The sequence below is a fragment of the Procambarus clarkii genome, chromosome 51, assembly GCF_040958095.1.
Source record: "Procambarus clarkii isolate CNS0578487 chromosome 51, FALCON_Pclarkii_2.0, whole genome shotgun sequence".
Lineage (NCBI taxonomy): Eukaryota > Metazoa > Arthropoda > Malacostraca > Decapoda > Cambaridae > Procambarus > Procambarus clarkii.
In genome coordinates, this window is record NC_091200.1 from 16,301,131 (window position 1) to 16,328,744 (window position 27,614).

The 27,614-nt window shown below is 48.3% G+C and overlaps 1 protein-coding gene across 1 annotated transcript in view; it reads left to right on the forward strand.

Moving 5' to 3' along the window:
* sha (shavenoid) overlaps nucleotides 1-27,614 on the forward strand; it is a 70,467-nt gene that overhangs the window by 14,115 nt on the left and 28,738 nt on the right. The window contains exon 2 of the mRNA XM_069304041.1: nucleotides 25,107-25,859. Within this exon, the coding sequence (XP_069160142.1) occupies nucleotides 25,586-25,859 (274 nt within the window). The 5' untranslated portion in view covers nucleotides 25,107-25,585. The remainder of the gene's footprint in view (nucleotides 1-25,106; nucleotides 25,860-27,614) is intronic.

A 27,614-nucleotide genomic window follows, 5' to 3' on the forward strand; every position in this document is an offset into this window, starting at 1 on the left:
GGGGTTGACATTATCCTGGGATGGGTTGGCGTAAACGGGCGCTATGGTGAGCTTCGTAAATCGGCTGATTGGTAAAATATATTTTGTAAATGATGATGTAAATTGTGTGTGTGTGTGTGTGTGTGTGTGTGTGTGTGTGTGTGTGTGTGTGTGTGTGTGTGTGTGTGTGTGTGAAAAGTAGTTCCTTTTTAAAGGTAAAAACTCTTTTTAAGAGTAAACGTAACCTCATGTTTATCGCCGTAGATACACAACAACAGGATGGCATCAGCGGCGTATGCAAAGTTGGTGAAAATTTATGTAATCTTCAGGCACCTGGACCAAGAAACTTCTCATCATTGAACATAACAACTGTTCGTTCAGAATATGTGAACAAAGTGTAGCCAACTAACATAAACAAGAACATAACAATCTCTTCATTTTCTGACTAGTGGTTTGTTCATCAAGAACATAACTAGTTAGAGAATGACCTAAAGGTTTGCTACAAGCCTGGGCCAGGATTCATCAATTATTTAAGCAACCGCTTACGAAACCTGTACATCTTTACTCAATTCCGGTGGCTTTGTTTGCATTAAACAGCTTTCGAGCTGAGGAACATTACAACCCAAGGTTGTGATTGGTATTAACAACCTCGAAGTGTTGAGGTTGTGTTGTGTTGAGTGGTATTCACAATCGAAGTGAAGCAGCATGTACAACACGAAGTGTTGAGTGGTATTCACAATCGACTTGAGAATGGTCCAGGACGGACCGAAACGTCGTCGTCCCTTCAATTTCTAGTGTGTGGTCTGGTCAACATACTTCAGCCACGTTATTGTGACTCATCGCCTGCAACCTCGAAGTGCTTCGGAGCTCATCAAAATTGTTCAATAAATGCAAAAGCAAAGCCGCCATGACTGACGACAAATTATGGGTTTCATTAGTCCCTGAACTAAGAGGTCTGAGCTATGAAGAACGGTTACACAAACTAGCAGAAAGGGGACATGATTGCGACATGTCAGATATTTAAAAACACCACCCATGTGCACGGAAATTAAATGTTATTGTTTGTTGATTTATGGCCACCAATGACCAGATTTTGAAATGACCGGATTACCGAATACTACCAACTAACTACCCAACTTGAATGTCTCACACGAACAAGTTGCAGCACAAGTTGACTTTGGTGGAAACTAGAGACTTGGACGAGCCACAGCAGTGTAAGGAAGCACTTCTTCAGTATACGAGTAGTGAACACGTGGACTGAGCTAAGAGAAAAGCTAACACCACATCACTGCCTAATGCATTCCACCTGTTAACTACTCTGACACTGAAAAAGTTCTTTCTAACGTCCCTGTGGCTCATTTGGGTACTCAGTTTCCACCTGTGTCCCCCTTGTTCGCGTTCCACCCGTGTTAGGCTAGCTCCCTTACATAGTTGACCAGACCACACACTAGAAATTGAAGGGACGACGACGTTTCGGTCCGTCCTGGACCATTCTCCCTTACATAGTTTCAAGAGGTTAATGATTAGCAAGAAGAGGTTGTCGGGAGTCATTATAAATAGACCACTTGGTCTATTGCGTGGCTCCTCCTCCTCCAACGAGGAAGTTGGAGCACCAGGAGCTGAAGGTCGACCTTGCGAGAATATATAGGTGAGTGTGGCTAGTGAGCTCACTGGGATGCTCTAGTTCCCGCTATTACTGGCCGTTAACAGTGCTCTTATTGGAGGTTATTGTAATAATTCAACAATCAAGTGGTATGAAGGAAGCGAATGAAGAAGCAGAATTGAAGAAACAAATGAAGTTAGAAACGGGGGAATAACAATGTTGATGGAACAAGATAATTAACGAATGGTAGAAACCCCCCCCAAAAAAGCATATAGTTAGAGAAATATAAAGAAAACGAGGAATTATGAAACTTGAAAAGTTATGGTTTAGTGGGAATTAAATCGTGAAATTTAAATCAATTCAAAATGGAGAGGTAGTAAGTTGATAATTTGAATAAACATGATAATTAGTTGTCTCAATAGGCCTATATTACCCTCCACTACCCCTCCCTGGAGGCCACCTAGGCCTACCTGCTCCCTCTACTTGCCTAAGCCTATCATTTCTTCTTCCCAGTGGCGGGAAAGAACTAGGAAAAATGGGTTCACGGTTCCGCTGTCCAGTAGCAGGAAACCGTTAGTCTTTCACCTGCACATTGTGTGGTTATGAGGCCGCCATCTGTTGCTGTTGCTCCTGTTACCGCTGCTCCTGTTGTTCCTGCTACCGCTGCCCCTGCTACTGCTCCTGTTGCTGCTACTACCGCTGCTCCTGTTGCTGCTGCTACCGCTGCTCCTGTTGCTGCTGTTACCGCTGCTCCTGTTGTTCCTGCTACCGCTGCCCCTGCTACTGCTCCTGTTGCTGCTGCTACCGCTTTTCCTGTTGTTCCTGCTACCGCTGCCCCTGCTACTGCTCCTGTTGCTGCTGCTACCGCTGCTCCTGTTGTTCCTGCTACCGCTGCCCCTGCTACTGCTCCTGTTGCTGCTGCTACCACTGCTCCTGTTGCTGCTGCTACCGCTGCTCCTGTTGCTGCTTCTGTTACTGCCCCTGTTGCTGCTCCTGTTGCTGCCCCTGTTGCTGCTGCTACTGTCGTGTGTGTGTGTACTCACCTATTTGTACTCCCCTATTTGTGCTTGCGGGGGTTGAGCTTTGGCTCTTTGGTCCCGTGTGTGTGTGTGTGTGTGTGTGTGTGTGTGTGTGTGTGTGTGTGTGTGTGTGTGTGTGTGTGTGTGTAGGCGGACGCACGCGAGCTCCGCTGACAAGTGTTACAGCTCTCATGACGAGCCAGAATAAATACGATCTTGCACGCGCGCGCGCATGTGTGCGTGTGTGTGTGTGTGTGTGTGTGTGTGTGTGTGTGTGTGTGTGTGTGTGTGTGTGTGTGTGTGTGTGTGTGTGTGTGTGTGTGGGGCGTGGAGGACCTCCTTCATCACTGCAACTTGGCCGTGAAATGCTCGGCCCAGCTGGAACTGAGGTTAGACACGCAAGAAGCTAAGATCTCTTCCTCATCACCGTAAGAAAGCCACGGTATGCAAATCATATAATGATCACTTCCTATATATATATATACATATATATATATATATATATATATATATATATATATATATATATATATATATATATATATATATATACCTACTCTTAACCACTTTCCCTTCATCCCGGTAACTATTTTTTATGTAAACAATCTTCATTAATAAATTAACTACATCAGAGAAACTAACATTTAATCGTCGTAGAAAAATAATGTGCCACATAAATCTTGAGAGAGGATAGAGTCTGGTGTTTATAAATGTTCAGTGTCTCCTTTCCATTGGAGACTTTAGGCGCCGTGGAGAGGAGGAGGGGACCCGCTGCATGGGTAACACCTTCTCAACCGTATCAACTTACCTTGGCTTTGCGCCCTGGAGAGGCCACTCCAGACCGACAACCAGAGCGCAACTCCGTCGTCTCCTGAGACTGATGGATGCCTACAACTGTCCCAGGCTGTTTTTTGAACTGCTTCCAGAGCAGTACAATATATATTTGTTGACACTTCAGTTCTTGTTTAAGAGGGCGGCGGCGTACTTGTCGAAATGGAGTCATTAGAGTAATGATTGTAATTATATGGCCCTCGATAATGGGCCAGGAAGTAATTAGTCTCCTGTAGGAAATGGATGTATGAACAATGACAGTGACACGGGGGGGGGGGGGGGGAGGTAGAGGAGCCCTATGACACCTGTCACGTATGTGTGAGACGTGACACAGTGTCACGAGATGAGAGGAAAAGGCAATTGATGGGTTGATTCCGGCGGCCATCTCTGCGTCAAGTCAGGAGAGACTTTGACTCATGTCCCTCTGCGTCAAGCCAGGAGTGACTTTGACTCATGTCCCTCTGCGTCAAGCCAGGAGTGACTTTGACTCATGTCCCTCTGCGTCAAGCCAGGAGAGACTTTTGACTCACGTCCCTCTGCGTCAAGCCAGGAGAGACTTTTGACTCACGTCCCTCTGCGTCAAGCCAGGAGAGACTTTGACTCACGTCCCTCTGCGTCAAGCCAGGAGAGACTTTGACTCACGTCCCTCTGCGTCAAGCCAGCAGAGACTTTGACTCATGTCCCTCTGCGTCAAGCCAGCAGAGACTTTGACTCATGTCCCTCTGCGTCAAGCCAGGAGAGACTTTTGACTCACGTCCCTCTGCGTCAAGCCAGGAGAGACTTTGATTCATGTTCCTCTGCGTCAAGCCAGGAGAGACTTTGATTCATGTTCCTCTGCGTCAAGCCAGGAGAGACTTTGATTCATGTTCCTCTGCGTCAAGCCAGGAGAGACTTTGATTCATGTTCCTCTGCGTCAAGCCAGGAGAGACTTTTGACTCACGTCCCTCTGCGTCAAGCCAGGAGAGACTTTGACTCACGTCCCTCTGCGTCAAGCCAGGAGAGACTTTGACTCACGTCCCTCTGCGTCAAGCCAGCAGAGACTTTGACTCATGTCCCTCTGCGTCAAGCCAGCAGAGACTTTGACTCATGTCCCCTCTGCGTCAAGCCAGCAGAGACTTTTGACTCACGTCCCTCTGCGTCAAGCCAGGAGAGACTTTGACTCATGTCCCCTCTGCGTCAAGCCAGCAGAGACTTTGACTCACGTCCCTCTGCGTCAAGCCAGGAGAGACTTTGACTCACGTCCCTCTGCGTCAAGCCAGGAGAGACTTTGACTCATGTCCCTCTGCGTCAAGCCAGCAGAGACTTTGACTCATGTCCCCTCTGCGTCAAGCCAGCAGAGACTTTGACTCACGTCCCTCTGCGTCAAGCCAGGAGAGACTTTGACTCACGTCCCTCTGCGTCAAGCCAGGAGAGACTTTGACTCATGTCCCTCTGCGTCAAGCCAGCAGAGACTTTGACTCATGTCCCCTCTGCGTCAAGCCAGCAGAGACTTTGACTCATGTCCCTCTGCGTCAAGCCAGCAGAGACTTTGACTCATGTCCCCTCTGCGTCAAGCCAGCAGAGACTTTGACTCATGTCCCTCTGCGTCAAGCCAGGAGAGACTTTGACTCATGTTCCTCTGCGTCAAGCCAGGAGAGACTTTTGACTCACGTCCCTCTGCGTCAAGCCAGGAGAGACTTTGACTCATGTCCCTCTGCGTCAAGCCAGGAGAGACTTTTGACTCACGTCCCTCTGCGTCAAGCCAGGAGAGACTTTGACTCATGTCCCTCTGCGTCAAGCCAGCAGAGACTTTGACTCATGTCCCTCTGCGTCAAGCCAGCAGAGACTTTGACTCACGTCCCTCTGCGTCAAGCCAGGAGAGACTTTGACTCATGTCCCCTCTGCGTCAAGCCAGCAGAGACTTTGACTCACGTCCCTCTGCGTCAAGCCAGGAGAGACTTTTGACTCACGTCCCTCTGCGTCAAGCCAGCAGAGACTTTGACTCATGTCCCTCTGCGTCAAGCCAGCAGAGACTTTGACTCATGTCCCTCTGCGTCAAGCCAGCAGAGACTTTGACTCATGTCCCTCTGCGTCAAGCCAGCAGAGACTTTGACTCATGTCCCTCTGCGTCAAGCCAGCAGAGACTTTGACTCATGTCCCTCTGCGTCAAGCCAGGAGAGACTTTGACTCATGTCCCTCTGCGTCAAGCCAGGAGAGACTTTGACTCACGTCCCTCTGCGTCAAGCCAGGAGAGACTTTGACTCACGTCCCTCTGCGTCAAGCCAGCAGAGACTTTGACTCACGTCCCTCTGCGTCAAGCCAGGAGAGACTTTGACTCACGTCCCTCTGCGTCAAGCCAGCAGAGACTTTGACTCATGTCCCTCTGCGTCAAGCCAGCAGAGACTTTGACTCATGTCCCTCTGCGTCAAGCCAGCAGAGACTTTGACTCACGTCCCTCTGCGTCAAGCCAGCAGAGACTTTGACTCATGTCCCCTCTGCGTCAAGCCAGGAGAGACTTTGACTCACGTCCCTCTGCGTCAAGCCAGCAGAGACTTTGACTCATGTCCCTCTGCGTCAAGCCAGCAGAAACTTTGACTCATGTCCCTCTGCGTCAAGCCAGCAGAGACTTTGACTCATGTCCCTCTGCGTCAAGCCAGCAGAGACTTACACGAGACGCAAGAAAGCAGACAACTCTCCTGATTATAGACAGCCAGACACGATCAGTATTTGTCACTTTAACTGCCAACAGTAATTGTAATTAACAGAATGCATGATGATAACTTAATAACGTTCTTTATGTATGTCTTAAGGAACCCGAGGAGGATGGAGGATAAGATGGAACCCCCTCTCACACCAGGAGCATTGGCACCAGGTGGATGAACCCCCCTCCCTTTCTGAGAGCGCCACCCCACACCCCTTGTGTCACCTGAACCTCTCCACCCCACATGTTGACCCACCACCTCTCCACCACAACCACCACCTTGCAACCCGTTCTCGCACTTGCTTTTAGTCAATATTGGCTTATTTAATAAGTGCATATGTGACATACTAATTGATTGTGAATATTTTAGTTTGCCTTGAAAAGCTTCATAGAAAACACCGACCTCACCTAACCTTCTTAGTATGTTAAGATAAGCATCTTATTGCTTCTGTTGCACCACAGTCACGAACAGTAGGGAGTGAGTGGGGGGGGGGAGTGGGGGGGAGCAAACAGCACTGTTTTAACAACTGGCGTTCTGCTTGTTGCTCTCAGCTCCTTCAACTTGGCCACTATTACCCGCTAATCCGACTTACGGTACAGTAAACGCTCACCAGCGAACCTATCGCCAATTAGCGAAGCTGCGGGAGCTGGAGCCAGACGGTGGAGGCTGTATCGTAGGCTGGTGACGTGAGATGGAAGAGAGATGGAAGAGGGGGGAGTGGACTCTGCAATACCCCCCCCCCCCCCCCCCCCGCCCTCCTCTCCCATATAATCTTCAGTCAATCTTTTTCCTTTAGTTTCTTCCTGAGCTTTCACCATAATCATATTATTATGTTATCTCGTGTTCCCAGCACCATCACGTCTGTGATGATGGTGAGAGATGAGGGGGGGTGGGGAGTTTATAGTGACCAGCTGAAGCATAAAATGAGCTTTCTCGAATTATACCTTGTGAACGATGTGATCATTCCCCTCCCTATCCAGTGTGGTAGTTGGGTTTGATTGAGTGTTCGATCCTACACGGACCTTGGAATCTTTGTTAAGAGATGAGAGAGAGAGAGAGAGAGAGAGAGAGAGAGAGAGAGAGAGAGAGAGAGAGAGAGAGAGAGAGTTGTGTTTTCTCCTCATTTGGGACGTTTAGTAATTAGCAGGATTCTTCAGCCTGTTGCACGAAGGTTGCTGTTGTTGTTGTTGTTTTAGATTCAGCTACTGGGATAAAAAAAATTCTAAGCAGCACGGGCTATGGTGAGCCCGTAAGTGGAGGCTCTTTAGAGCCATTATCTGTATCAGTAACTGATACTGGAGATTTGGGGATGGATGGGGGTCTTCATGGGGAATTTCATAACTGGTTGTACCAGTTATGGAGCTGGTGGGTTAGTGTAGACCTCTAGGTCTTCCGCTTTTTCTTTGACTGAGAATTTGGCCGAGCCGTGCTGTCGGAGTTTGGTGAGGTGGCCTCCATGAGGAGGTCATGTACTGAGTAGATGTAGTATTTGTGGTGCGGCGGTGGAGCTGCTACTAAGATTTCCTCGTCTGAGGAGTCCGTAACCTCCGTAGTTGATGGTTCTGTCTTTCGTCTCGCAGTCAGAGGTAGGCTCAGGTGTCGTGGGCTAGGAGCTATTTCAGGAGCGTCGGTGGCGCTGTTAGTATTTGTAGACAGCACGTCTGCTAGCGCGGCTGCTGAGATGGCGATGGTAGGAGTGTTGGGAGCTGGAGAGGAATATACCTCTGTTTGTGCCGCTCGGGTTATGGGTGGTTCTGGAGTCTGTGTTGAGATCGACCTGGTGGTCGTCCTGGTGGTAGTCTCCGGAGTGGTAGTGGAGGCCGTGTGACTTGTATCCGGGGCTATGATGGGATCCAGCCCATTGGGTAAGTACTGCGCATTGAGTTCCTTGACGAATCGTTGATTGCAAGTCTCTCCGCTAGTCGAATAAGACCAGGGATAATACCTGCACGTGATGCAAGAGACTCTGAGATCAACCAAGTGGCTGGTTGGTCTTTAGGTTCCCAGTGTGGAGGCCGGGTGATCTGTTTGGTAGGTCTGGTTCGGTCATAGTCTGCATCTGGCTTATAGAAGAGAGGCTCGGGAACTGGTCAGGTCCAAGGTCTAAGGTCGCGGCGACTTGCCTCTGGGTGGTCGGCGGCGTGGTGGTCTTCTCTTTAATCTTCTTCAGTTCCTCCTTCCTTGTTGTGCAGAGGTCGGAGGTGGCGGCGTGCTGGTCTCCACAGTTTGCGCATTTCTTAGTGGTGGCGGTACAGTCCTTGTAGTTGTGAGTACCGGAGTATGAGCTGCACTTAGCCGTTTGTTCTGGCCACTTGTTGGAGAAGTGCTCATAGCTGAAGCACTTGTAGCACTCTCTCACGTTGTAGACCTTCTCCACGGCAATCTGATTTGGTGAGGAGGTAATTCCAAAGCACTTGAAACCGTTCTTCACTGCTTCCTGGACCTGTTCTGCCGTTTCGAAGGTCATCTTCATCGTGGGTCGAGCGGCGTCATTAGTCTTGATGAGTAGAGCTGAGTAGATGAGCTGTCGTCATTCTCAGAGTAGAGGTTTCTTCGTTCACTTGCCGCACTATGGCGTCGGCTGCCTCACCCGCTAACCAGCGGTTCAGCCTGCTCACAAATATCGTTTTCCCCAGCAATGATTTGTCTGGGAGGAATCGGTGACAGGTTCGCCTCCAGAAGTGGAACCCGACGTTCCGGATCCGGGATCTTCTGTTGGTCCGCTTGTGTTGCCACGATTACCGTGGCCTCGTTACCATGCATATGGACGTCAACTGGTCCCACTGATGTTGTCTTGTGGGACCAGTTGACGTCCCACCAGTTGAAATGGCTGCTGCAATTTCGCGCAGCAGACTTGTAGACTCCGAGGAGTTGCATTTTCAATGTGTTAGCTGGTGGAGGCTAACTTTATACATGGAGCAGGAGATGAGTTACTTTTTTTTCTTGGCAGGGATATTCCTACGCGGGCCCTAAGCCTCTAGCTGGCCCACTAAGTGTTCCTTCTTTCTGTGTGACGGTGAACTCCAACATGATGGAGATTGGAGATTGGATTGGAGATGATTGGAGATTCCATGAGATTGGAATCATCCTCCTAATATCAGCTGCCTAACCCTCGTCTGTCTTGAAGCTTCTATCCCCCACATGTACATATTGTATTTTCTGGAGATTGTATTAAATACACTAACAAAAAACTCTTGGTATTATAGCGTTTCTAGAGTTTCATGTGGTTACTTCCGCATAACTGAACTACATGATGTTGTTCTTCTCGCAGTTTATATATTTGTCAGAAACGGGTGTAAATGAAAATGAAATTTCGCCTTTGTCCCTCTGGCTGTGTTGATTCGGGAGGTAAACAATGTCTAGTGTTGACACGGGTGTTTAGTCGGCAATCAGTGGCGCCTTGCGGTCGTGCAGGTGTTTGGGGGCCCCTCATACATGTGTTGCTTGAGGGCGTTTTAGACATGCATGTAGGTGTTTCGGCCCTCATGTTACATGTGTTGCTTGGGGGGGGGGGTGTTTTTAGAGATACATGTAGGTGTTGGGGCCTTTTGTTACATGTGTTGCTTGGGGTGTATTAGACATGCATGTAGGTGTTTCGGCCCTCATGTTACATGTGTTGCTTGGGGGGGGGGGTGTATTAGACATGCATGTAGGTGTTGGGGCCTTTTGTTACATGTGTTGCTTGGGGTGTATTAGACATGCATGTACGTGTTTGAGGCCTCTTGGTCCATGAGGGTGTTTCTTGGGGGTGTTTCTTGGTTGAGTTTTGTCTCACTCGTCTCACCTCTCAGCTGTCTAGCGACTGATGTACAGGTTCCTGAACTAACCTGGTTCTGTCGTATCTACTGCTGAAGTTGTATATGAAGTCTGTACACGTATTCGTATACGCTTAAACCGATATTCAAGTTCCTTCGTGGCCATATACCCGAGTTGGCTGAAAACCTAACCTAACCTAACCTAACCTAACCTAACCTAACCTAACCTAACCTAACCTAACCGACCATAAGTAGCCATCACAAAAACTAGTAGACTAAACTAGAGTCTACAGTAGACTAGAGCCGGCTACCGTGTGATGGACCAATATCTGATGGGTACTCGTGTGTGCTGTTGAAGGTACATGAGTACTACTAAATCTCACAACCCTAGGGGAAAGAGAATAAATATAGGGGGGATATGATTACTACATATAAAATACTTTGGGAGGAATAGACACTCTTGGAAATGTCTGGCAAGGTAAAACGCATTTCTGGAAGTCTATGGGAGAGAGAGAGAGAGAGAGAGAGAGAGAGAGAGAGAGAGAGAGAGAGAGAGAGAGAGAGAGAGAGAGAGAGAGAGAGAGAGAGCGAGAGAGAGCGAGAGAGAGCGAGAGAGAGCGAGAGAGAGCGAGAGAGAGAGAGAGCGAGAGAGAGAGAGAGAGAGCGAGAGAGAGCGAGAGAGAGAGAGAGAGAGAGAGAGAGAGAGAGAGAGAGAGAGAGAGAGAGAGAGAGAGAGAGAGAGAGAGAGAGAGAGAGAGAGAGAGAGAGAGAGAGAGAGAGAGAGAGAGAGAGAGAGAGAGAGAGAGAGAGAGAGAGAGAGAGAGAGAGCGAGCGAGCTGCAATGGCGAGGGCTAAAATCACTCGTGATTAATTCCTTGAAATATTCAAACATTATTATCAAATAAATAGGAGGTTGGATGTGGCTGACAGGTGCGTAGGGGCAGCTGTTGGATGACTGGTGTGGCTGCCAGGTGTGGCTGCCAGGTGTGCAGGGGGCAGCAGACTAAGGACAGGTGAACCCTGCAGGTAGCTGGTGTAGTGTAAGGGAAGTGTGGTGAAGACTGAGGGTGCTGATGTATTGTTTGTAGTGATGAGCTAGTTGCTTCCTCGTGTTAATTAGTTGTGTTTGTTGAGCATTGTTCTCTGGGGGCGTCTGTGGCCGCCGGCACAACGGCTCCCCCTCACATACCTCCATCTACCCCTGCAACATCCTTATCTACCCCTGCAGCACGTCCATCTACTCCTAAGCACCTTCATCTACCCTTATACTGGCCTTGGCCTACCTGAAGTTCATCCTGAATATCTTAGAACAAGTTGCCTTATTTTTCAGTGTCTGTTTTAAAACCAATATCTCCGTTTAAGTCAGTTAATTGCTTTTGTTGTTGCAATGGTCATTTGGATGATTAAACGATAAGCATTGAACCTGGCTGATGATTCCTGAAATGTATGTTTGTTCCATGTGATTAGTTGTTAAACCTTCGTTATCGTCATTAGTTATCGTCGTTATTTGCAATGGTTGCACACAAGTGTTGATTCTGGTGTCTCGTAATAATTCTTTAGCAAGATGTTTCAGTCCATCTTGGACCTCTGATTACGTCGTGGGTCTGAAAGGCTTGGGGTTGGGGGTTGGGGGGGGGGTTCTGTAGCGATTGGATTGTACAAACGTGGGGTTTATGGGTTGTTTGTTTGTTTGCAGTCACTGGTGCTGGTTCTTGGGGCTTGACGCGGCACGCAGCTGCCGCTATCCTGCCGCAGGATAGCGGCAGGATTCCAAGGTGAGTTTAGGCTGCAGGGGAGTTTGATGGCCACCCAACCGTAGGGTCCTAGAGGATAGCGGCTCAGGTCATTCAACCCCTCCGACTGTGCACTCCTCATAATGTAGATAACATCTTTAAATAATTACTGTTATTATTATTATCATTACCTCGTTTACCATTTTCTTTGGAAGGGGAGGAAAATGGGAAAGCAATGGGTAAACTCTCTTAAAATATGACGTTGCTCCATTTTTCGTACCTGGTGGTGCCAGGTGGAGTCAGAATCATTCAGGTAACATTTACAGAAGCACCTTTAAGTCTTCACGTGGCTGGGAAGGCGGTCATTCACAGTAGTTATCATGTTTATCATTCTACCTTCATTCATTCCATCTTGACCTTTCCGCCAATATGTCTGGTTTGTTGTGTACAACCAGTCACCCACTCCTTGCCCACACGCCCACCCACTCCCTGCCCACACGCCCACCCACTCCCTGCCCACACGCCCACCCACTCCTTGCTCACACGCCCACCCACTCCCTGCTCACACGCCCACCCACTCCCTGCCCACACGCCCACCCACTCCTTGCTCACACGCCCACCCACTCCCTGCCACACGCCCACCCACTCCCTGCTCACACACCCACCCACTCCCTGCTCACACGCCCACCCACGCCTTGCCCACATGCCCACCCACTCCCTGCCACACGCCCACCCACGCCTTGCCCACATGCCCACCCCTCTCACTGCCTGTTTTATCCTTCTACTCTCAAGTTTACTTAAAGACACTCTTTTCGTCACTTAATATTATCATTCCTTTGTTCAACATGGCCAAAGTAACACATAAATCTCCCAAACAATATACTGTACTGACTCCCTGCAACGTTGTCAGTCTCTACTGTCTATTTTCCCTGCACCCTAGAGTCACCTCAGAGTGTGACTTTCTACCGAGTCACAGCCCCGCTTCTGTGCCAGGTGAGTCCACTGTGGGCTCACCATAGCCCGTGCTACTTGCAACTTTGTGTTAACAGTAGCTGAACATAAAACAACAACTTAATTTCTACCACTTTAACTTTTGATGTTGGCCGAACCACACACTAGAAAGTGAAGGGACGACGACGTTTCGGTCCGTCCTAGACCATTCTCAAGTCGATTTGATCTCTTGATCTCTCAAACTGTGGGTGAAGGATCACCCTACCTCACCTCCCTGCAGGACTCTGACCGCCTTTCCTCTTATCTAAGTCCTTCTAACTGTGACTCTCATTCCTGTAGCCACTTTCTCTCTCTGCCTTGTTTTTAGCACAATTTTTTCATTTGCTTATAACAAATCGCAAGTATTTAAACCGATAGACCTCTAGAATGACTTAGCCTCATAGTTCATACTTACTATCTCTGGTACGTGTCTGTTTATACTCCATTATTTGTGTCTGGAGGATCGAGCTTTAGCTCTTGGACTCCGCTTAGCTGGTGTATTACGTTTAATGTTAAGTGTGTGTGTGTGTGTGTGTGTATGTGTGTGTGTGTGTGTGTGTGTGTGTGTGTGTGTGTGTGTGTGTGTGTGTGTGTGTGTGTGTGAGCATGAGGTAGGAAGCCGTGATGGAGGTAGTTTATGGAGTGTGAGTGTATAGATAAAACATTGTAAGTGTAGGTAATGAGAAATGAGTGTGTGGGTGAGTAAGCAGGTGCGTGAATAACGAGTTCCAAATGAGTGTGTTGAGTGCTCGTAAGAAACCGTTTAGGGGGGAAGAAATAACTAACCAATTTGTATATTTCACCCCCACCCCCCCTCACCCCCACCCCCCCTCACCCCCACCCCCCATTCACACAACGAAATACACGTTTGGAAAAGTTGGGTTATCCCCCCTTCCTGGGGAGGAGGGGGGTATCCCCCCCCTTCCTGGGGAGGAGGGGGGTATCCCCCCCCTTCCTGGGGAGGAGGGGGGTATCCCCCCCCTTCCTGGGGAGGAGGGGGGTATCCCCCCCCTTCCTGAGGAGGAGGGGGTATCCCCCCCCCCTTCCTGGGGAGGAGGGGGGTATCCCCCCCCCCTTCCTGGGGAGGAGGGGGGTATCCCCCCCCCCTTCCTGGGGAGGAGGGGGTATCCCCCCCCCTTCCTGGGGAGAGGAGGGGGAATACCTCGCACCAATTTACAAACAATACAAAACAAAATCAAATTTCTTTGGTTCATATTCCTGAAGAAATTTAAATTTAAAATCAAATTATATGATACAGTAAGATCAAGACAGTGGAACAAGGCAGTTTAAGTTTCGTTAACAACAGTGGAACACAATTTAAGACGCCTCTCGTCGCATTTCAAGTTCTGTTCAAGAAGTTCATAAGATTATTTACAAAGCGGTCCGGTTTGGCAGGATTGCAGTCGCATGTGAGCTGGTCTTTAGAGGTTAATATTGTCTGCACCAGCACTGCACATATGGACTCTGGTGGTGTTGGGGGTTGGCACACTCTTCGTCTGATATATTGTCGGGGCATTTCACCAAAGCTTTCTGAATAAGTCAAGTTTACGTGTGTGTGTGTGTGTGTGTACTCACCTAATTGTACTCACCTAATTGTGCTTGCGGGGGTTGAGCTTTGGCTCTTTGGTCCCGCCTCTCAACTGTCAATCAACTGGTTCAACTGTCAATCAACTGGTTTGTGTGTGTGTGTGTGTGTGTGTGTGTGTGTGTGTGTGTGTGTGTGTGTGTGTGTGTGTGTGTGTGTGTGTGTGTGTGTGTGTGTGTGTTTACACATACACACACGAACGTGTATAAATGGTGCTATTCCCCCCTCCCTCCCCCCCCCAAAACAAAACACCCACCCAACCACTACAGTCTGCTGACCCCCATCTGGTCCGCTTGTAAGCCATCTGTCGGCTGGTTCCCCGCTGGTGCCTTGGTTTTATGTTCCTGTTGTTGGTGGCTCACTGCCCTAGTTCACCGCTGGGTGCTTAGTGGTGGTAGGTGTTAGTGGTGGTAGGTGTTAGTGATGGTAGGTGTTAGTGGTGGTAGGTGTTAGTGGTGGTAGGTGTTAGTGGTGGTTAGGTGTTAGTGGTGGTAGGTGTTAGTGGTGGTAGGTGTTAGTGGTGGTAGGTGTTAGTGGTGGTAGGTGTTAGTGGTGGTTAGGTGTTAGTGGTGGTAGGTGTTAGTGGTGGTTAGGTGTTAGTGGTGGTTAGGTGTTAGTGGTGGTAGGTGTTAGTGGTGGTAGGTGTTAGTGGTGGTTAGGTGTTAGTGGTGGTTAGGTGCTAGTGGTGGTTAAGTGTTAGTGGTTGTAGGTGTTAGTGGTGGTAGGTGTTAGTGGTGGTAGGTGTTAGTGGTGGTAGGTGTTAGTGGTGGTTAGGTGTTAGTGGTGGTAGGTGTTAGTGGTGGTAGGTGTTAGTGGTGGTAGGTGTTAGTGGTGGTAGCTGTTAGTGGTGGTAGGTGTTAGTGGTGGTAGGTGTTAGTGGTGGTAGGTGTTAGTGGTGGTTAGGTGCTAGTGGTGGTTAAGTGTTAGTGGTGGTAGGTGTTAGTGGTGGTAGGTGTTAGTGGTGGTAGGTGTTAGTGGTGGTAGCTGTTAGTGGTGGTAGGTGTTAGTGGTGGTAGGTGTTAGTGGTGGTTAGGTGCTAGTGGTGGTTAAGTGTTAGTGGTGGTAGGTGTTAGTGGTGGTAGGTGTTAGTGGTGGTTAGGTGTTAGTGGTGGTAGGTGTTAGTGGTGGTTAGGTGTTAGTGGTGGTTAGGTGTTAGTGGTGGTAGCTGTTAGTGGTGGTAGGTGTTAGTGGTGGTAGGTGTTAGTGGTGGTAGGTGTTAGTGGTGGTTAGGTGCTAGTGGTGGTTAAGTGTTAGTGGTGGTAGGTGTTAGTGGTGGTAGGTGTTAGTGGTGGTAGCTGTTAGTGGTGGTTAGGTGTTAGTGGTGGTAGGTGTTAGTGGTGGTTAAGTGTTAGTGGTGGTAGGTGTTAGTGGTGGTAGGTGTTAGTGGTGGTAGCTGTTAGTGGTGGTAGCTGTTAGTGGTGGTTAGGTGTTAGTGGTGGTTAGGTGTTAGTGGTGGTAGGTGTTAGTGGTGGTAGCTGTTAGTGGTGGTAGGTGTTAGTGGTGGTAGCTGTTAGTAGTTTACAGTTCAGTACTTATGAGCTTTTCCTCCGAAATATATTACCTTTCTATGATTATTCTGTATGAGACTCCCTAATGCTCCAGCCTGTCTCTGAGAGCCGGGGTTGTAATGTCTCTGAAGACAGGGTTGTGATGTCTCTGAGGGCCGGGGTTGTAATGTCTCTGAAGACAGGGTTGTGATGTCTCTGAGAGCCGGGGTTGTAATGTCTCTGAAGACAGGGTTGTAATGTCTTCAAAAACCTAAGCTACAACCCCTCCCCCCACACAACTTCTTTACTCATAAAGCCTTAACACAAGGCGTATCTGGAACGATAAAACTGTTTATTTACAAATCTTGAAAATCCACAATTATACCCCATCCACTAAATCTCAATCCACGTGTTCTTCAATAACCTGGAATGAGATTCTAAGTGTTTGAAGAACATGAGGTGCCAAGAACACTTCAACATGCGGTGCCATGAAGCACTTACACCAAAACACATATTCTCTCGGCACCAACAGAGGCCAATTTTGACAGCTCATCACATATGCAACATTCTTCAACCTGTTCTTGCAACATCCCGACACTAATGTAACGTCATTTCGTTAATGATTTCGTTTCATAACACAAACCCGCATTTGGTACAGATAACTGCTGTCAACAAGTGTAGTTCTAGAGTTTAGGAACTAACAAGTGACGTAAGATAATAATATTAAATTAAGAAATGTATACAGATGATAATGTATTACAATATTAAATTATGGTATTAATTTTGCTAATAATAATAATAATAATAATTGTAATATATATATAACAACAACTATATAATAAATATATAAACTAAGAGATTAAGACAGCCAGGAATACATAGAGGAAGACAGGAATACATAGATGAAGACAGGAATACATAGATGAAGACAGGAATACATAGATGAAGACAGGAATACATAGAGGAAGACAGGAATACATAGATGAAGACAGGAATACATAGATGAAGACAGGAATACATAGATGAAGATAGGAATACATAGAGGAAGACAGGAATACAGAGAGGAAGACAGGAATACATGGAGGAAGATAGGTATACATAGAGGAAGATAGGAATACAGAGAGAACGACAGGAATACAGAGAGGAAGACAGGATTACATGGAGGAAGATAGGTATACATAGAGGAAGATAGGAATACAGAGAGAACGACAGGAATACAGAGAGGAAGACAGGAATACATAGAGAAAGACAGGAATACATAGAGAAAGACAGGAATACATAGAGGACGACAGGAATACATGGAGGAAGATAGGTATACAAAGAGGAAGATAGGAATACATAGAGGACGACAGGAATACATACAGGAAGATAGGAATACATACAGGAAGACAGGAATACATACAGGAAGACAGGAATACATAGATGAAGACCGACAGACAGACAGTAATACAGACAGAAATATGCAGAGGAAGAGGGACAGGTGGACATCTAGCCAGATAGACAGGCGGAGAGATTAACATAATCCTGCTCGCTGCCTATCACGCAACATATAAATGTCGTCAGTCAGGTCTTATCGTTTCTAAAAACGTTAATTATCTTGACCTTCTCACACCAAAAATGATGTGAGGCAATCATGCGTCAGGCCCAAGATGTTCCTGCGTCAAGTCCAAGGTCTTCCTGCGTCAAGTCCAAGCTGTTCCTGCGTCAAGTCCAATCTGCAGTCGTAGACAAAGGCTCGACCAAGAACCTGCACGCAAATCTCTATACAGTCTGGCCGGTTTTTTTTGTTCAAGTGTTGAAAAATCGGTGTTTTTATGATATTGTTGTGGCTGGAATTAGAGATAATTAAGATTAGATATCTTAATTGATAATTAATAGATAGATAATTAAGATAAGATAATTAAGATAAGATATCGTGTATGAATTTCGGCCGGATGATTATGGGCTCCTGGGGACGGTATAGATTATTATATTTCGTGAGTGTTGTTGTTGTTAAAGATTTGCTACCTGAAAGAATAAGTTCCAAGTAGCACGGGCTATGGTGAGCCCGTAGGTTCGTGAGTGATTTCGTGCAGCTTAGTACAGACACTGGAGCCTGGTACTAAGACTGTCTAGCCTGGTGGAAGACTTGGCGAGAACAAATTATATTAAAAAAACACGGATTCAGGAAAGACAAATTGTATTTTACCAGTCTAGAAGCATTTAGGGACAGAATGACTGACATCTGACACGTGAGGGTAAGCTGCATATTCCTAGATATCCAAAGAGTCTTTGACACACCACGACGAAAGCATGAATAACCTGCGAGATTGGTCTAACAGATGGATGTTGGATTACAATCTCAGCAGGTGCAAGGTATTGACGATGGGAGGAGAAAAAGATCCAGTGGAACATTGCAACCTGCAAAGGAGGGGATCAGAGCAACAGCACAACAATGACAAACGCAGACAAACACACAGAAGAAGACTTGACAAAGCATCTTAAGGTTCCTGAGCTAACAATGGCTGTTGCACTAGACAAAGTATTGCCATGGTTAAAAAAAGAAAACTCAAACCCTTTGTACCCCACTAAAGGGATAAATTATTCATTGCAGCAGAGAGGGAGGAGTGAGCTGCCAGTCGCCTGGAAGAGGGCACCAAGAATGAAGCTGTACAAATAACAGAGCTTCGTAGAGAAGCTACGAAGTTAAACTTGAACCCAAATAAGCTTCAAGGTATGGTAATTGACTCGAACACATGAGTGCTTGGACAGAACTCAGTGGAGGATCAGATTCTCCCTCAGATGGAAGGAGAATCCACTGGAATGAACCTTCTCACCAGTCTCAACACCACAGGACCAAAAGCCACAGTGTTGGCTTTAAGCAACACTGGCGAATATCATTGTGGCGATCTCGACAGGAGTCAGCATTCAGGTCACTGTACATCACGTACGTGAGACACTTGCCAAAAATATGCAGCTTCGGAATCGCCTTCTGTCTTGAATCACAAAATGAATCAGGAGGATAAGTAGAAATTTACATATTAAAACCGGTTGCTGGCCGTTGACAGCCAAGCTACAGACGTTTGAGGGAACATGAGCGTGAGCTTGAGGAAGAGATAGTGAATGTGAGTGCCTCATGATCCACACCTTGAGGGTCAGCAGTCTTGGCACTCTGCCTACCGAAGGAGGTGTCAAGGGGCCCGGGAGCAAGAGCTCGACTCTTGCAAGGTGGTCCTTGTAATGACACAACAGCACATGTTATAATTATTAACATCTTCAATTGTCAAAATTAGCATGCACTTTTGCCTAATCAGAATAATTTCCCCACCCTCCTCCCAATATCCCCCCACCCACCTCCCAATATTCCCCCACCCACTCCCAATATTCCCCCACCCACTCCCAATATTCCCCCGCCCACTCCCAATATCCCCCCACCCACTCCTAATATTCCGCTGCCCCTTTCAATTGGTCTCTCTCCATCTCCATTTTTCACTCTTGCCAGATTAAAATCTCAACTCGCCGACCCTATTTTCTTCTTTATATTTCCTCTCTACGTATTTGCATCACCCGGGCGTGTGTGGGGGCGGCCAGTGGGCGGGCTGGGCGGCCAGTGGGGGGCATGGGCGACCAGTGGGCGGCCAGTGGGCGGCCAGTGGGCGGCCAGTGGGCGGGCTAGGAGGTAGCATAGCTAAATCAATTCATCCACTTATACCAACTCTCGCCACCTGTTTCTTAAAACACATGCACGCACGCACGCACCTGCGCACGCATGAACGCAAGCGCGCGTGCACACACACACACACACACACACACACACACACACACACACACACACACACACACACACACACACACACACACACACACACACACACACACACACACAACGGCTCGTCAAGCGCCAAAGCCTGTGTCTTGAAGCCCACATGAAAAGAATAACATCAGCGGCGTATGCGAGGCTGGCTAATATCAGAACTGCCTCCAGGAACCTGTTGTAAGGAATCATTTAGAACCTTGTATACTACGTATGTAAGACCAATCCTGGAGTATGCGGCCCCAGCATGGAGCCCGGACCTTGTCAAGCACAAGACGAAGCTGGAAAAAGTTCAGAGATATGCCACTAGACTAGTCCCAGAACTAAGAGGCATGAGTTACGAGGAAAGGCTGCGTGAAATACACCTTACGACACTGGAAGACAGAAGAGTAAGAAGAGACATAATCACTACCTACAAAATTCTAAGAGGAATTGACAGGGTAGATAAGGATAAACTGTTTAACACAGGTGGTACGCGAACAAGGGGACACAGGTGGAGACCGAGTACCCAAATGAGCCACAGTGACGTTAGAAAGAACTTTTTCAGTGTCAGAGTAGTTAACAGGTGGATTGCATTAGGCAGTGATGTGGTGGAGGCTGACTCCATACACGTAGATATGATAGAGCCCAGTAGGCTCAGGAATCTGTGCACCAGTTGACTGACAATTGAGACGCGGGACCAAAGAGCCAGAGCTCAACCCCCGCAAGCGCAACTAGGTGAGTACATACATAATGGTATGGTGATACAGGCGGAAGTGGTGGGGGGGGAGGGAGGACGCCCTTCCCCCCCCACACCCGTACCCCAATACCCCCTCAGGGGCTACTGGGCATTGAACCAGCCAGACTGAGAGGGCGTGGGGCATCTGCTTGTAAGGGGGGGGGGGGGAGGAGGGCAGAGGTGAGGAAGGCGTAGGGTAGGATAAGTATCTGCCTACCTGTGTGTGGGGGCATGTGGGAGGCCCTACCTGTGTGTGGGGGCATGGGGGAGGCCCTACCTGTGTGGGGGGGCATGGGGGAAGCCCTACCTGTGTGGGGGGGTGCATGGGGGAGGCCCTGCCTGTGTGGGGGAGCATAGGGGAGGCCCTACCTGTGTGGGGGGCATGGGGGAAGCCACCCCCTAATGTTTTCATGATGATGATGGCCTCTCTCGCTCATCCATAGCGCTCTACCCAAACATTATGTAATGCTTACCTTAATATGAGTAACACACTGAGTAATATGAATAGAATAGTGAGTAATATGAGTAATATTGAGAGAGAACACAGCCCCCCCCCCCAACAGGTCACCGACCGAGGGGGGGGAGGGGGAGAAGGGGTAACTTATTGGTTGGTTATTGGAAAGCATGTGTGTTGGGGAGGGGTAGGGGAGGGTTGGGGGGGAGGGGGAGGAGTGGGGGGGGGGTGAAGGGGGAGGGTTGGGGGGTAGGGGAGGGTTGGGGGGGTAGGGGGAGGGGTGGGGGGGGGGGGAGATTGTGCAAATGCAGCGTGCTTCTAGTCTGCCCCGGAGCCTGCGATGGTGAGTCTCAGCCTGCAGTTGACATGCAATGGTGAGTCACAGAAGTGAAACGAATACCACCGTTCACTCCCAGGACACCATAACTACCCAGGACACCGTAACTGCCCAGGACACCGTAACTGCCCAGGACACCGTAACTGCCCAGGACACCGTAACTGCCCAGGACATCGTAACTGCCCAGGACACCGTAACTGCCCAGGACATCGTAACTGCCCAGGAAACCGTAACTGCCCAGGACATCGTAACTGCCCAGGACACCATAACTACCCCGGACACCGTAACTGCCCAGGACACCGTAACTGCCCAGGACACCGTAACTGCCCAGGACATCGTAACTGCCCAGGAAACCGTAACTGCCCAGGACACCGTAACTGCCCAGGACACCGTAACTGCCCAGGACATCGTAACTGCCCAGGAAACCGTAACTGCCCAGGACACCGTAACTGCCCAGGACACCGTAACTGCCCAGGACACCGTAACTGCCCAGGAAACCGTAACTGCCCAGGACACCGTAACTGCCCAGGACACCGTAACTGCCCAGGACACCGTAACTACCGAGGACACCGTAACTGCCCAGGACACCGTAACTGCCCAGGACACCGTAACTGCCCAGGACACCGAAACTGCCCAGGACACCGTAACTACCGAGGACACCGTAACTGCCCAGGACACCGAAACTGCCCAGGACACCGTAACTGCCCAGGGCACCGTAACTGCCCAGGACACCGAAACTGCCCAGGACACCGTAACTGCCCAGGGCACCGTAACTGCCCAGGACACCGAAACTGCCCAGGACACCGTAACTGCCCAGGGCACCGTAACTGCCCAGGACACCGTAACTGCCCAGGACACCGTAACTGCCCAGGACACCGTAGCTACCGAGGACACCGTAACTGCCCAGGACACCGTAACTACCGAGGACACCATAGCTACCGAGGACACCGAAACTGCCCAGGACACCGTAACTACCGAGGACACCGTAACTGCCCAGGACACCGTAACTGCCCAGGACACCGTAACTACCGAGGACACCGAAACTGCCCAGGACACCATAACTACCGAGGACACCGAAACTGCCCAGGACACCGTAACTACCAAGGACACCGTAACTACCGAGGACACCGAAACTGCCCAGGACACCGAAACTGCCCAGGACACCGTAACTGCCCAGGACACCGTAACTGCCCAGGACACCGTAACTGTCCAGGACACCGTAACTACCGAGGACACCGTAACTACCTTAGCTCTTCATCTCTCTGTACAAGAAAAGAATTTGCTTTAAATATTTCATTTCCAAATGAAATAGTTACTCCGTTGTTTTGCAGCATTGTGAAGTTGGCTTCGGCGGTGAGGAGGAGAGAGAAGTCAGTATTAATATTATGTGTTTATGGTAGTACGGCTCAAGTTTGAATATCAGAAAAATTAGGTTTCATTTCCCCGAAATCAGTAAATAATGTTGCTATTGCTATGAAAAACGGTTTGGATTTTTGTTTGCAAAATATTTAGAGCCGGCAGCCAGTGCCCAAAAATCGTCGTGGAGGTGTGAATGTGACCCTTGAATTCTGGCGACCAGCCTATGATCATCCCATACCCCAGACCATTCCCTCTGCCAGGTTGGGTCAACCAAGCCCCAAGGGTTTGGCCTCCAACCTTGAACAGACAGACACACTCTTTTTTAGTATAGATTTTGCAAGTTTTGGAAAGCTGAAAGTTTCAGTTAAGTTGCAGATCAAGTTTCTTGAGTATTCACTATATTCGTGTGGGGAAGAAGTGCGGGCGGTGAGGTGTGCATGATCTAGGTGTTCCTTACTCCGTGGCCCAGTTCCTGGAGACGTCTTGGGCGGCGAGTTAAGATTTCACTCCCAGGTGGCACTCCTCCACGCCTCCTGCTGCTCGTGGCACTCCTCCACGCCTCCTACTCCACGTGGCACTCCTCCACGCCTCCTGCTGCTCGTGGCACTCCTCCACGCCTCCTGCTGCTCGTGGCACTCCTCCACGCCTCCTGCTCCACGTGGGTCTCCTCCACGCCTCCTGCTGCTCGTGGCACTCCTCCACGCCTCCTGCTGCTCGTGGCACTCCTCCACGCCTCCTGCTCCACGTGGCACTCCTCCACGCCTCCTGCTCCACGTGGGTCTCCTCCACGCCTCCTGCTCCACGTGGGTCTCCTCCACGCCTCCTGCTGCTCGTGGCACTCCTCCACGCTTCCTGCTGCTCGTGGCACTCCTCCACGCCTCCTGCTGCTCGTGGCACTCCTCCACGCCTCCTGCTGCTCGTGGCCCTCCTCCACGCCTCCTGCTCCACGTGGGTCTCCTCCACGCCTCCTGCTCCACGTGGGTCTCCTCCACGCCTCCTGCTGCTCGTGGCACTCCTCCACGCCTCCTGCTGCTCGTGGCACTCCTCCACGCCTCCTGCTGCTCGTGGCACTCCTCCACGCCTCCAGTTGCTTATTGTTCCTATTGTGGGTTTTCTGACACTGAACCTTGGGCTACTGGAGTTTTTTAGGTAGGAAGTAGTGTTCTAGTGTCAGGTGGTGTTGCAGTGTCAGGTGTCGTTCCAGCTGACACCTAGTCAGTAATGGGACATCGAATAATTTAGCATAATCACATTCTCAGTAGACGAAGATGTACATTAAGGCATCATGGACCCACTTGACCCACAATGGGGCCCACGAATACAGCAGTGGGAAGAGAGAGTGACTCAGTGATGGGACCGTTAATACAATAACAGGTCCATAAATTGTCGGATAGAGCAATCAGTAAAGTAATATAGAACACCCTCAAAAAGCTCTCGTGGGAAAGTGTGTGTATATATATATATATATATATATATATATATATATATATATATATATATATATATATATATATATATATATATATATATGGGAAGGCTTTCACATACCTCTTCTACGTGAGAAGAGTCTCCTCCTTCTCTACTATCTCCTCCATTTTCTCCTCTACTACCTCCTCTTCTCCTTTTTCCCATTAGGAGATCGACGGGAAAATTGTCTTGTCTGTCAGTGACTAGAAGGGACTTGAGTACAGGACAAACCTCGACAATTGGGAAAGGAAATTGTGAGAAGTAACCGCTATAGGGACTCTCTTCCATGTGATGTCTATATGGCACATGAAAGAGATGTAAGGATAGGATAGAAGCTGGGATAGGAAGGAGTGATTGAAAGGGTGCTCAACCTCTTGGACCATCGGGGATTGAACGCCGACCTGCAAGAAGCGAGGGCCGTCGCTCTACCTCCAGTTCAAGTGGCTGGTACTGAGCACTATTGGGAGGTCAGAAGGGAAAATTAATACCTTTCAGCAGAACAATAATGTTTATAAACATAATTAAGTGCTGTTCTCTATATTTGTTCTAACCGGCATGAAGTAAGGCCTAGACGGATTTCAGAGTTCCTTCATCAACATCAGAGAGTTTGTTCATAACAAGGTCAAGAAATTTAGGCAATTCTTGCTGGAGTGAACAGGTGAACAGATGTGTAAAACAAACCATCATTCTTGTAAACAATTTATAAAGATGAATGAAATGTGTGTGTGTGTGTGTGTGTACTCACCTAATTGTGCTTGCGGGGGTTGAGCTTTGGCTCTTTGGTCCCGCCTCTCAACTGTCAATCAACTGGTGTACAGATTCCTGAGCCTACTGGGCTCTATCATATCTACATTTGAAACTGTGTATGGAGTCAGCCTCCACCTCATCACTTCACACACACACACACACACATCACTGTGTGTGTGTGTGTGTGTGTGATAGTATATGTTAGTAAAACACTGGGGTTGCAATAATGACCACAGTAGTAATTAAAATAATGACGGCTAAGAGTGCCAGTACACGACTGGCACTCCATGGCACCCTGGCCTGGCAAATTGACCATTACTACCCGCTGTTGCTGTGCTTGGCACCGACGCCATACTTGACCACAGCGGCTCCACACAGCTTTCTCTCCCATATATCGTCTCTCCAATTATAACTACTGTCAACACCAGCCTCGTCGCCACACACACACACACACACACACACACACACACACACACACACACACACACACACACACACACACACACACACACGCCGGCTCCAGCTGCAATGTAATAGGCATTTTCTATCTTTTATTCTCCACTTGCAGGACTGACTGAACGAGTGACCAGCTATGTTCCAAGAATGGCTCTCCTGTCACACTTCGCCATCGACAACTCAAACTCCTGCACTTCGCCACTCTTCTGCAAGAGCAACATCAACACTCGCCATAGTCGTGCTTGAGTAGGATGAACGTGTCTTGAAAAAGCAATGATAAACCCAAGTGAATATTTGATTATGCCAATATTTGTATTCGGCCCCCAAAATCCTTCGCTACCCCATGTGAGGTGCGTACTTTAACGGGACAAAGGCAGTAGACGGAAACATAGCTGCGATGAACACTATGATGAATACTGCGGTGAAGTTTGAGATAAGAACAGTGAACAGATGTCTTGGCGTAGCTTTAAGACTGAAGACATGACCACCGCGCAGCGATTAAGCATGTGAGACTTGCGTGGTCGTGGGTAAGTGGCATAGTCCGGGCGCTCTACGAGAAGGACGGAAGCTGTTGGGGGTCGTCGCCGTAAGATGGTGAAGGGAGCGGTGACGAGGTGGTGGTTTCTGACGGTGTGTTTCGCGGAGGTGATGATGGCGGCGCCGCTGGGGATGGACGAATCGCCGATGGAGTGGGTGGTGCCGCCGCCGACGGAGTGGGTGCTGGCGCCGCCGACGGAGCGGGTGCTGGCGCCGCTGAAGGGGAAGGTGCTGGCGTCGCCGACGGAGCGGGTGCTGGCTTCCCTGAAGGGGAAGGTGGTGGCCTCCATCACCCGCCACCACCAGGGCGACATCTACACGCTCACAGGTTAGTCTCATCCCCAGTATATATATATATATATATATATATATATATATATATATATATATATATATATATATATATATATATATATATATATATATATCTGCTCTTCCTGCTCGCCCTCAACTTATTATCATTTTACTTCTTCTTACATTCATATTCCTCCTTATCTCCTTCCTTATCGTTAATGTTCATCAGTGGATGCATCACACCATTGTTATGTAATTATCTTCATTATTCAATCATTTAATTTGGATTTAAGTACTCCTAAACATAACTAGATTCTTATCTCTCTCTCTCTCTCTCTCTCTCTCTCTCTCTCTCTCTCTCTCTCTCTCTCTCTCTCTCTCTCTCTCTCTTATATGTATATATATATATATATATATATATATATATATATATATATATATATATATATATATATATATATATACATATATGCAACAACGATCATGAAAACACTAATCCAATTATTGGAAGGTCAATAAATACAAGCAACTGGATGGGCAGTACACTCATAGCATATGGAGGCACTTGACCCTGGGGTAGGAGGGTGCCTTCAACTTTCTTTAGAGAATTGTGTTTTAGGTTCATTGGCACCACCAGAGTCCCCAAGAGCTGCCAGTTTCCTGCTTCAGCGCCTCAGTGTGGCGAGCCAGAGGGGTAACGCCTGCCGTGTCCTCGGTTCCAAGCTGAGGAGCTCCAAGATAACCATAACCTTTAAGCTTACATCGTATTCACCAACGTTTACCTTGTAACGTTTAAAATATCAAATGAAGCGAAACAAAACATAAAAGAAGGGGAGAAAGAGGGGCTGGTAGGATAAAAGAACATTGAAATCGCCATAGAATGGTGTGGGGGGGGGGGATGTCTAATGCTTTGTATGCGTTTTTTCTAAAGTTAAAGGCCAGACGCTTATGGATAGCCTCACTCAGTTTACCAAGAGGGCATACATGGGGGTTAGGGAAGTGTCATTCACTCGTTCATGTGAGCTGTAGCCTACACCTGATAAACATGATATCCAGTATGAGGATAATCGTCAAGAACACGACAGGTTCGAATCCTCCTCATGGCCCGTACTGATTTTCTCATTGAAGCATCAGTTGTGCACACGGAGGTGAACTGCAAGGCTCCAGGTAGCTCAGACCATGTCTGAGGACCTTGTAATGACTGGACATTCAATAATGCAACGGACCGGTTCTCTCTCTTGGCGGGCTGCGAGGGGGGGACTGCGGAGTTTCCAGGACTCCCTCTTCCTCACACACCGCTACACGCTCTCTTACACACAATTAAACGAAAGTCACACGGAGAGATCACATAAGCCCGTGTTACACTGCTCGGTAAACCTCCCTCAAGATCATCGCCTGGCGAAGGTAAGTCACGTTTAGACTGTTCCATAACGTGGGTCCGTCAGGCTATAACGTTCCAATCAGAACCCTGAACGTAAATAAAACACTTCCTTTTACGTTATTCTGTTACGTTGTGGGTTGGCAGACGTTAATGGAGGTTCCATCCATTAACACGTTAATGGATGGAGCCTCTGGCTCTTGAGAGGTTCGTCAGTTTCACGAATAAAAATTAAGTTTGCTGTTTTAGGAATTTGTTAATTTCTGTGTTTAACTTCATCACTTTGCATAGTTATAAAAATATCAGATTTTAAATATAGTTTAGGCTTTATTGTTCATATATTCTCACAGTGCATTGAAAACTGAAGACAAAAATTCTATTTTGACCAGTGAAATTCATTTCTTTTCAAAA